A 10,846-nucleotide genomic window follows, 5' to 3' on the forward strand; every position below is an offset into this window, starting at 1 on the left:
AACCTTCTGCAGCCCCCTGCTCCTCTCCCACGTGGCTTTTGGGGGTTTGGTAACGCGCAGCCCACCATTTTGTGTGACCATGGTGAGCTCCACACTGCTGACTCCATCTCCTTTTCTGCAAGGCCCTATGTGATACCCCCCTTTGCTGTTGCACTTGAGCGTGATGGGACCCCCTTAACATGATCTCTGCTTTCCCACGAATGACTGGATCCCCTCGGGATTTGTCTTAATGCTGGCACTGACTCACACAGCCAGGGGACCACCAGCTTCTTGGTTGGACACCCACCTTCCACGACTCCTTAGGGTCAGGGAGGACGTCCTTATATCAGACCGGGGAGGACCAGGTTGGTGAGGATCTCCTTGGCCCAGGAGGAATGGACATTTGGCCCCTTTGGGAAGCTGGTCCTAAATTTTGGTGCCATCATCTTTCAGGGTGAGTGAAGGCAGGAGAGGAGTCGGTGCTGTTTCCTCCTTAGGGCTGGGGAAGCAGAACTCCCCCCGGCTCTCCTGACACCAGGGACACAAAGTTTTGTTCCACGGATGGACCAAGGTGGGGTCATCTGGCCTCAGTATAGACCTCAGTACATGTCCAGCCCCCTCATCCTCACCGTGTCGGCCAAATCTCCTCTCCTCCCCTCCACGCAAACAGCTTCAATTTGGCTCGTGCTCCCCCTCTACCCCCTTCCCCACCCCAGTGCAAGCAAACCTGGGGTGCCCCCCCCCAAAAAAAAAAACACACACGGGAGACACTGCACCGCTCGTGAGAAAACAAAAGAAATGCCAAGGCAGTTTATTTACAACCGTAGTATACAAAAAAAGGACAGCTCGTGCCGCAGCTAGAACAGCCCCCTCCATCCCCTTCGCCCGCCGCCTTCTCCCGCGCTCCCGTTTTTGGCAGCCCCTCCTGGCCCAGGGGCTGGTCCCCCCCGAGGCCTTGGGTTTGGGGCGAGCATCTCATGGCACAAGAAGAGACACGGCTCCCTCCGGACCTGAATCAGTGCTTGTAAAACCTTCTCTGGCCGTAGAGGAGACCGAGACCTTGGTTTGCATCAGGGTTAGAGGAGCCAGGGCCTGGCGGTACTGGGACCATTGTCTGCTGGCAACTGGGAGAGGAGGGGCTGTACACCCCTGGCAGAGTCTCCATCGTCTCCTTCTGGGAAGGCAGGACCCCCTACCCTCCTCACCCTCCCTGGAGGCACAGATCTCCCTCCCCAAAGCACCTCCTGGGGGGCACGGCTCGGGACAAGCCAGCAGCGGGGTGCCACTCTGCCTCTCGCCCTGGAGTCACTCTGGAGCAGAAAAGGGGACTTTTGTCCGAGAACTACCGAGAAGATGAGTCTTGGGAGAGTTCTTACAAAAACAAGCAGCTCTTTGGGAAGTCATGGGGCTTTTCGGTGTCACCCTGAAAAGGATCATCAGCATCTCCTACAGCCGGGTGAAGCCTTTGGAGCAAGTGAGTCTCGCTCTGACCACCTCCTGAGAGGGGTCTCCTCTCCCCCTTCCCCAAAGTGGTGCTGTAAGGTTTAGGGGTCAGTAACACCCACCCTGGCTGGGAGCCTGGAGCTGAGGTGGGAGGAAGGGAGTGGGGGTCACCAAGAGATGCTGCTGCCCATCGATGGCCAAGCGCCCGCCGGGGCAGGACGGAGCTGGAGAACCGCAGCTGGAGGGGGGCGCGCACCCGCCCGCCTGCCCAGCACCAAACGAAAGTCACACACGACGCACATTTCCCCCCTTCCCTCCCCACCCTCTCCATCCCCGGGGCCACCTCCTCCGCTTCGCCGGCCCTGGGCTGGCTCCTTCCGACCTCCTTGGCGGGCGGTGCGCCGGACCCCCGTGGGGCGCGCGCCCCGAAGCTGGGGAGGCGCCCACCCGCCCACCCATCCGCTCACCTCCCTCCCCACCCTCCCCGAAACGACTAGGATGGCTTCACTGGTCAACTCTGTACATTCACAAACAAAGAAAGCAGAGGAACGTCCCCTTCCACCGGCCGGCCTTGCGCTGCGGCAGCCTCCGCCACCTCCCCGGAGCTGTCAGTCCAAGCATCGCCTCTTTACCTGGAGGCCTCTTCCTTGAGCTCCTTGTTTTTCCTCACTTCTTCTGCGTGTTTGTCCTGTGGGGGGGGGGGTGAGGGGGTGGGAGGGAAGGGGGGGAGACGCGTTAGCTCGCCGGGCTTCGGGCCCCACGGGCGGGCCAGCTTCGGAGGGGTTCGAAGGCACGAGGGCGTTCGCGAGGCCAGGTTCGTCCCCGGAGGGACACCGGTGGGTCAACTGCGTCCTCTCCTCCCCGGGGGGGCGTTTTAAGGACTGTGGAGGCACTCGGGGACAGACAGACAGATTGTCCTCGCCCTCTATCTAGGAGGTAGACGTCAGCCAGACAAGGCGGAGCGGGAACCCCAAAGGAGATGGGGCGAGCTCGGATTGTCCGTCATTATCTCGTGCTCTCTGCCTCTGCCCCAAGGCTGGCCGAGGCGTTTGGAGAAGGGCACTGGGCGAGCTCCTTGCAGAAGGGATGTTTTGGAGGGAGCTGGAGGTGGTGAGGGTGGGACCTTCCGTGCTGAGGCTGGGAGCAGACCTGCTTCGGGGGAGAGAGAAGAGGTCTGCACACAGCGGCGGCACGGCAGCACGGACACGCCAGGCCCGGTGGGGTCACCCCCGCCCCGGTGGGACCTTGATTTTGGGTAACGCCACGCGGCGGGAGGGGAAGGGGCACCCCCCCCTTCGGTGGTGTCCCCAGGGGGGGTTGTGCCATCCCACGAGCCATGCGGGGTGCCCGGACGGGTGTCCCAGTTCTTCCCCCCCTCCCTCCTCGCGGGGCTCTCACCTTCTCCTGCAAGCGCTCCAGCATGGCCGCTAAGTGCGCCTCGCGGTTCTCCTTGTTGGACTCCATCTTCTGCGCCAGCTTCTCTTTGGCCATTTTGATGAAGTTGTTGTTCTCCTCGATGGCCTTCTGGATGACCTCCCGCTCGTGCTCCCGCTTCTCCGCCAGGTGCTTCAGCAGCTCGGCCTCCTGGTACTGCGTGGGCAAAGAGGACACCGTGGCCATGGGCACCACGGGGGCCTCGGGGACCACGGGCACCGCAGGGACCACAGGGACCATGAGGACCATGGACACCACGGGGACACCACAGGGACCACGGGTTCCTTCCCTCCCCGATGGCACCATCCCCTCCAAACTCATTGATGACCCCAGTGGTGGCCATGCCATGGGCATGAGTCTGTGTCCCCATGTCACATCCCCGTGTCACCTCCCCAGGCTGCACTGCTGCGGGCGACCCGCCCGGCCCACCTTCCTCCTCTCCTCCGCCGCCTCCAGCTTCTTCTGGATCTCCTCCAAGGACGGGTCGCGCCGCCGGGGCAGGGAGGCGTTGAACTCGGGGATGCCGTCGAAGGACGGGGGCTTCAGGATCACCTCGAAGGACTGCCCCGAGGTGCGCTTGTTGAGCTCGATGACTTCCATGTCGGAGATGACGCACCAGGTGAGGTCTACGGTGTCTGCTGGGAGAGGGGCAAGGGCTGACTGCCGGCACGGGCGCATCCCACCCACATCCTCCCATGTCATGGGGCATGAAGGGACCGAGGGCAGCCCTGCAGGGAAGCACCTGGGGGTGCTGGGGGATGGAGGGAGCTGGCACCGTGCGCTTGCAGCCCAGAAAACCAACAATATCCTGGGCTGCATCAGAAGAAGTGAAGCCAGCAGGGTGAGGAGGGGATGGTCCCAGTTCTCCCTGTATGTCCCAGGAGGACGTGGAGCTGCTGGAGCGGACCCAGAGGAGGCCCCGAGGATGGGCAGAGGCTGGAGCCCCTCTGCTCTGGAGCCAGGCTGAGGGAGCTGGGGGTGTTGGGCCTGGGGAGGAGAAGGCTCCGGGGAGACCCCCAGCGCCCTGCCCAAAGGGGCTTTCAAGAAATACGGAAAGACTTTTGGGCTTGTAGTGACAGGAGGAGGCGTGACAGTTAGAAGCTGAAACAGGGCAGATTTAGGTTGGCTTTGAGGGAGAAATTTCTCATGCTGATGGTGGTGAGACACTGGAGGTGTCCCAGAGAAGCTGTGGGTGCCCTGAGAAGGGGGCCCAGCACGCCCACGGGGCTCCTACCTTCATATGTGTACGCGGGTTTGTTCAGGGGGTCCGAGAGGAAGCAGGAGCAGAACAAGGAGACAAGAGGCAGCTCCTTCATCTTCTCTTTGTAAGCTGGGGAGAGAAGGCGGGAGTGGGGTCAGGGGGCGGGGGTCCTGCCAGGCATCGGGCAGGGGCTGCCACGTGCTGGGGATGGGCTGGGATGGGGCTGGCACAGTTTGCTCAGAGGTTTAGAGCAGGCTGATGCAGGAAGGGTAGGCAAGGCATGCAAAGACACCGTGCAATGGGGAAACTGAGGCACATGGCGATGGGGAGCCTTTCTCAACGCGGGTTATGCCTGTCCTGGTGCAGTAACCACACGCACGACCCCTTGCATGGCACTGCTGGGGTGCTGTGCGCATCCCAAGGCAGGGGTTAGCTTGGGATGTCAGCCATTCCTGGGGTCTTTTGGGTGGGCAAGGGGCTTGGGGGTGCCCCAGCGTGGGGATGGGGGTGTCAGGGCTGGGTGCACGGAACCACGCCGCCCCCTGTCCCCGTGGGACCCCACAATGGTACCGTACCAGCCAGAGTCATGGCGCGGCGATCCTCGGGCGTCTGCAGCAAGAGCGATCCTGGGGCCTGGGGGGGGAAAGAGGCAGGATCAGTGCGGGGGGGTCTGGGGGCTTCACCCAGCCCTGCCCCCCCACGGGGAGGGGGGGGCAGCTGCACGCACCCGGCCTCGCGTGCAGGCTGCTGAGATGGGAGGACACCGGTGCGATGTGGTGGGCACACGGTGGGGGGACGGGGACATGGCGGTGATGCGAGGGGACACCGATGGGGTGGGGACACGCTGGGGTGGTGTAAGGGATACCAGGGCGGTGAGATGTGATGGTGTGATGGCACGCTCGTGTGACGGGCACACACCATTGGGATGGGATTTGTGGTGTTGGGATAGGGGAACACCGGTGAGGTGGGAGGTACAAACACCAGGGTGGAGAGCGCACGTGGTGGGAAGCGATGGGCGCGCACTGGTGCGATGGGAACATACTGGTGCGATGGGATGGGCACACACTGGTGCAACAGGCACACACTGGTGCGATGTGATGGGGGTAACACACATTAGTGTGATGTGATGGGCACCCACTCGTGCAATGGGCACACACAGTTGTGATGTGATCGTGCGATGGGCGATGTGATGGGCACGCGCTGGTGCGATGGGCACACACCGGTGTGGCGGCAGCAGCCAGCACCGTGCTTTGGGCACATGCAGCCCTTCCCTTTCCGTGCTGCCCAACACCCGCACAAGCCACATGCGTGCACGTGCGTGGCCGTGCCAGGATCAGCGTGCACCTGCACACACACTCACAGACCCCACCCCACGAACAAGCGCACCCCCCCCCCCCCCCTTTGCACGGCCTCTGCTGGTGCACGAGCTGCGAATCTGCCCGTGCTGCCGCCCCACACGTCCTTCTATAAAAAAAGGGACCCAAATCTGTGCCTTCCAGCAACCTCCCCACGCATCCTGGGACAGGGGAGCTCTCGGGGAGGGGGGGGGGAGGCTCTGCTGGCTCCCCCAGCCGCAGCACGCCCTGACCCAGCTCATCCTGTGGGATCCCCCAAAATCCCGACACCCCCCCATCGCACACGATGCGCTCATCGCCTCTGCGTTTTCCAAGCAACCTGCCACCGCGTGGCAACGCTGCCGGAGGGGGGGGGAAAAAAAGGGACAAAACGTGGTGGCAGCCTGCAGGGACACCTCCCTGGAGACGCCCCCCTCTCTTTTTGGTGACCCCCCCCGGGGGCGAGACCCCTCTGAGGGCTTTCCCCATCGCTTGCCCAAAGGGTTTTGCCTTTAAGCAGCTGCTGCCAGGCGTGGAGCCGAGGCAGGGCGGGGATGCTCTGGTGGCTCGTGTGCCCACACGAGGCTGTGCGCGGGGATCTGGCAGCGCCTGGAAGCGTTCGCCTTGATCCTGCCTGGCAGCCTCCCCCCCCTCCTCGCGTTACCACCCCAAATCCTCATTTTTCCCTGGGCTTGCTTGGGGGGGGGGGGGCGGCTCGGAGGCATTTTGGGCTCCAGAAGCCCTTCTTGCAGCCCTCCTGCTCTGGCTGGAGGATAAAACCCAGCAGATTTTTTTCCCCCCTATCAAAGCGGAGGGAGGTCGGGGGCCACCGGGCAGAGGGGTGGGGGCCACCAGCCCCGCTCCCCCTCGCCGGATGAAGGACCCGTTCTGGGGTTTGGAGGTTTCCACCCCGCTGAGCCCCGATGGCGGAGCTGGGTGTGGCGGGGGCTCCGGCGCCGCTGTCGCCCCCCCAGGCTGAAACCTCGCTCAAACCCACGGCGTGGAGGCGACGCCGGCGAGGCGCACGTGGCGGGGAGGGAGCCCGAGAGAAACCCAGCGGGGGTGACACCCAGCAGGGCCGCATCGCACCCTGATCTCATGGGGGACAGCGGGGACACCCCACCTCCTGCCCCCTTCCCTCGCAGAGCGACGGAGACGGGGATGGGGGGGTCTTGGGGGGGCTCCCCGCTCCCCTCCTCGAAGCTTTGAAAGCCGCGGACGGTTTTTCATCCACCTCCTCCTGCCCTCCTTCTCGTTTTCCCCCTGCCTGGAATAAATATTTCAGCGGGGCTTCCTGCCACCAGCAATAATTCAGGCTGGCCCTGCCCTCGGGGTGCTGGGCATAAATAAGGGGGGGGGGCTTCGGGGTGCCCCCCAGGCTGGGCGGGGGCTGCGGACCCCATCCTGCAACCCCTGCGCTTGGGGAGCGGGGAGGGAAAAAAAAAAAAAGGGGTGAGGGGGCTGAAAAGGGGGCGCGGGGGGTCCCCGGCTGGAGGGAAGGGGCGGGGGTCCCGCTGTGCAGGGCGAGGGGGAATGCCAGGCTGGGGGGGGGGTTCGGGGGGGGGGGGGTCGCTGCCCCAAAAAGCGCCCAGAGATGGGGTGGGGGCGCGCAGCCATCTCCCCCAGGTACCCCCCCGCTGAGGATGCTGGAGGGTGACAAAGCCGGGGAGCCGCGTCCGGAGGGCGAACCCCCCCCCCCCCACGCCCCACGCCCCCCCCCCCCCAAATTTCTCAACGCATCCTTTTTCCCCCCGACACCCCCCCCACCCCCACATCCCCCCCCCACCCCCAACCCCCCCCCGTACCCCCTTTTTTCCCCCCTCCCCGCCCGCTGCGCTCACCCCACCGCCGGCACCAGCGCTGCCGCTCGGCGCTCTCCGGGCTCATTTAACGCGGGCGCGGGGGGCTCGGCGGAGCTGCCCCCCCCGGGGGGGGGGGGGGGGGGTTGAGATGGGGGGGGCCCGGTGCCCCCCCCCCCCATGACATCACCTCCCCGGCCGCCGATTGGAGCAGCCCCGCGGCCGCGTTCATTGGCCCCGAGCCGTGCGAACCGGGGAGCAGCCCGGTGACGTCACGGCCGGCTGCTATTTTCGGGGAAAAAGGGTAAAAAAAAAAATTTAAAAAAAAAAAATTAAAAAAAAATATTTGTAGAAAATATTAAAAAAAAAAAAAAAGTAATGGAAACGTGGAGGGGGAAGGCACGAAAATGCTTGAAAATGGGATTATTTTTTTAAAATATAATTTTAGTTTTTATTTCTAGGGTTCGAGCCCAGAATTAGGCTGGCACCCAACGGGGGTCCCACTTTTGGCTGGGTTTGGGGGGCTCGTGCACGGCGAGGGGTGGGTGCCACCCGCCCCAGCAGGACACAGCTGGGCAGTGACAAAGTGACAATGGTCGGGAGCTGGAGGCTGCAGGCGGGGGGCTCGGGGACACCCCGCAGCTTCGATGTCCCCGGGTGGGGACAAAGCGCCCCCGCCGCCCCCCCCCCACTTTGGGGTCATCGGTTATGGGGTGTCCCCTCCATCCTCCCGGGGCTGGGACACCACCCAAGCCCGGTGTGACCCGTTTCCAAAGGCACCTGAGGACCAGTTCTGAATAAAACTGGGCAATGGGAGCTCGGCGAGGCCAAGTCCCACATCCCGAAGCTATTTCGGTGTCACCCCTCCCCCCCCACCCCGGGGCTCTCGGAGGATTCAGGGAGCGCCTCCCAGGTCCGTGCCCTCCCCACGAGCCCGATCTCCTTCCCCCCCCCCAATTCGGTTCACCCCGGCCTATTTACGCCGACGGCGGCGATCACGAGCCCGGCACCTCCAGGGGACCGTGCAGGTAAATTTAGGCACCGGTCCCCTCCGTCACACCGCGGGCGTCGGGCTGCGGGGAGGTGTTCCCCCCCCCCCCCCCCCCCAAAAAAAATGCCCCCGGCGGGTGGCTTCGCGGAGCCTGCAGCCCCAGGATGGCCACAGATGGAAATTGGGGTGACACCGTGCGGGGGGACACCGCAGCTCGGCAGACCTCGGGGAGGTGACGCCGACTGTTTGGCACGGGCTGCCCTCCGTGTAGTGGAGACGTGGGGTTTGGTGTGATGGACGGACCCCCCCCCCTCCCCCCCAAAAATTGAGCTGGCCAGGGAGCAAACTCAGAAGTGGGAGCAGACTGGGGGAGCAGCGGGAGCAAACTGGGGGAGAAGTGGGAGCAAACTGGGGGAGCAGTGGGAGCAGACTGGGGAAGGAGCAGGAGCAAACTGGGGGAGCAGCGGGGAGCGGAGCAGGCAGAGGGGAGAGATGCGGGGTGCTGGCAGGGAGCAGGACACAGGATGGGGGCTGGAATTAGGTGGTCTTTGAGGTCCCTTCCGACCCAAACCAGTCCGTGGCTCCGTGGGGCGCTGGTGGAGATGGTGACGGGGGTCCGAGGGGCAGCACTGGCACGGGGCAGCACAAGCGGGGACGTGCCCCTGGCACCCCCCCCCCTCATGTCCTTGCACACACTTTTGCACGCACCTGCGCCCATGGGTGCACAGCACCGTCGTGTCAGTGCAGGGAAAAGGGCCCTGGGGCCTGATTCGTCTCATCGGGGGGCTTTTATAACACCTCCTGCTGCAGCTGGATGGGGCATCGCGTCCTCGGAAAGGATGCTCCCGTGCGCCGGCGGGAGGCGAGCTCCGTGCCAGAGCCCCCGTGGCACCCACGCAGGTGTGGGGGCCGTGGGACCCCCGTGGGACGAGGAGCTGCGGAGGGAAGGGAACGCACAGCGGGGACGAGGGGAGGGAAGAATCGAGCTGTAGCAGCGGGCAGGGGGACAAACAGCCGTTGTGGGGACCACGTGGGAGCGGGACGGGCCCGGCCGCGGCTGGCACCGGGCGCGTGGCACCCCGCGGCGGGGGGGCTCTGCACAATTCCTCCTTTGAGCTCCCCGCGGGTGCAGGCTCAGGGCACAAACCCATCCCTGGGGGGGGCACGTCCAGCAGCAGCCTCTCTCCGTCCTGCTTTCAGCTAAACGAGGCCCAGAAAAAGGAGGCCAAGGAGATTTGGGTCTATCCAGGGCCCTGGGGACCGCGGGCTGCCACGTGCCACCCGTTTCCCATCCACGCGGGGCTGTCCCCAGGTGGGACGGGTGGGATGGGGGGGGGGAGGGGGGGGTCAGCATGGCACGGGGCTGTCCCCAGCTCCAGGTGGGACGGGGCTGGAGGAGAAGCTGTGCACGAAGCTGGTGGCAGGTGGGAACGAGCCCTGGCAGCGAGCCGAGGCCGTGGGAGAAGCCCCCCGGTCTGGCAGCACCTATGTGCCTAACAACCTGCTCAGCACCCTGGTGCTGACACCCAAACCTTCCTGGCTATGGGGTCGAAGGGGATGGAAGGGACCAGGGAAAGGTTTCCCCCTGGGCACGCATCCCGCAGCCTCGGTGCAGCCACGGCTCAGCCCCCGATCTTTCAGACCCCCACCTTTGGACCCTCCTCGTTCTCCCCACGCGTGGCATTTACGCCACTGCCTAATTTCGGCTGTTCAGCCCCCTTTTTTTCCAGCTCCCCCCTAGCTCCCCCTTCCCCTTCCCAGCTCCTCCCAAGCCGGGGTCCCCCTTGCCGGGGCTGGGGACCCCCCCCGGGAGCGGAGGCTCCGCGCCTCCAAAAAGGATGCTGAGGGCTCCAGCACCAGCCCCGGGGCTGGGGAGGGGACGAAAAGCAGAGGGGGGGAGGGGGGGGGAAATAATAATAAATAAATAAAATATAAAAAAGCACCGCCCTCCCCCAGATTGGGCAGAAATGACATCATCGCCCGGCCGCCAGCCAATGGGAGAGCCGCCTGCTTCTCCGAAATCTCGCCCGTCCCTATAAATCCTGGGTGCTGCAGGGATGGGGGGCGAACGGCAGCTGGGGGGGCTCCGTGGCAGCCGGTTCATCCCCCCCCCCAGGGGGGTTGCAGCCCCGAAACCCCCCGCCCACCCCCCCGGCACTGGGGAGCTCCGTGCCCATCTGGGGGGGGATGCAGGGATGTGTGGGGTCGGGGATGTCGGAACGTATGGGGTCTATAGGGTTGGGGATGCCCCGCAGGCTGGGGGGGAGCATCGATCCTGTCCTGCGTGCGTTCGGCTGGGGAGCCCCCGGAGCTCCCACAGCCAAAAATAAGTCAGAAAGGGTGATTGAAAAGAAACGGGGAGCCTTCCGATTGCCGCAAGGAGGAAGGTTTGGGCTCGGGTGTTCACCACGCTCAGGTTTTGGGGCACAAACCCCCCCCCCCCCCACACACACACCCCCCCACCTGCTTTTCCCCAGTGGGTGCTCAAACGTGTGAGCCCGTGCTCAGCGCCGGGGGGGGGGGACATCAGCCTCGCTGCTGGCCCCAGGGGGGTCTGGGTGGGTGCGAGGAGCGGCGCTCGCTGCCTTGATTTCCACCTAAAGCCATTTCTCCGCCTCCGTGGGAAGGAAATTAAGTTCTGGGGAAGAAGCGGGTACCCCGATCA

At 64.6% G+C, this 10,846-nt stretch overlaps 1 protein-coding gene across 6 annotated transcripts; it reads right to left on the reverse strand.

Annotated features, from left to right (window-relative positions):
- Positions 1-758: 758 nt before the first annotated feature.
- On the reverse strand, positions 759-7,337 carry STMN4 (stathmin 4). Of its 6 annotated transcripts, none has more exons than XM_066995161.1 (6): positions 7,233-7,337; positions 4,633-4,690; positions 4,091-4,186; positions 3,286-3,494; positions 2,821-3,012; positions 759-2,110 (listed from the first exon to the last, which is right to left on the reverse strand). In XM_066995161.1, exons 2-6 carry the CDS (start codon positions 4,643-4,645, stop codon positions 2,051-2,053), a joined length of 570 nt encoding a protein of 189 aa, XP_066851262.1. In that variant the 5' UTR covers positions 4,646-4,690; positions 7,233-7,337; the 3' UTR covers positions 759-2,050. The 6 variants fall into 6 exon arrangements, with proteins under 6 accessions (XP_066851262.1, XP_066851263.1, XP_066851259.1 ...); XM_066995162.1 differs by having other exon boundaries at positions 3,286-3,491; positions 7,233-7,336; XM_066995158.1 differs by lacking the exon at positions 759-2,110 and adding an exon at positions 2,122-2,574.
- Positions 7,338-10,846: the final 3,509 nt, after the last annotated feature.

This window comes from Anser cygnoides, chromosome 3 (assembly GCF_040182565.1).
Source record: "Anser cygnoides isolate HZ-2024a breed goose chromosome 3, Taihu_goose_T2T_genome, whole genome shotgun sequence".
NCBI lineage: Eukaryota > Metazoa > Chordata > Aves > Anseriformes > Anatidae > Anser > Anser cygnoides.

What these genes read in the sequence shown, in the direction of transcription:
- STMN4 (XM_066995158.1), bottom strand. An exon ending in ACCCGCGTACACATATGAAG is followed by an intron (nt 3,495 to 4,090) that starts GTAGGAGCCCCG and finishes CCCCTCTCCCAG; the next exon opens with CAGACACCGTAGACCTCACC. An exon ending in TGGAGCGCTTGCAGGAGAAG is followed by an intron (nt 2,575 to 2,820) that starts GTGAGAGCCCCG and finishes TCTCCCCCGAAG; the next exon opens with CAGGTCTGCTCCCAGCCTCA.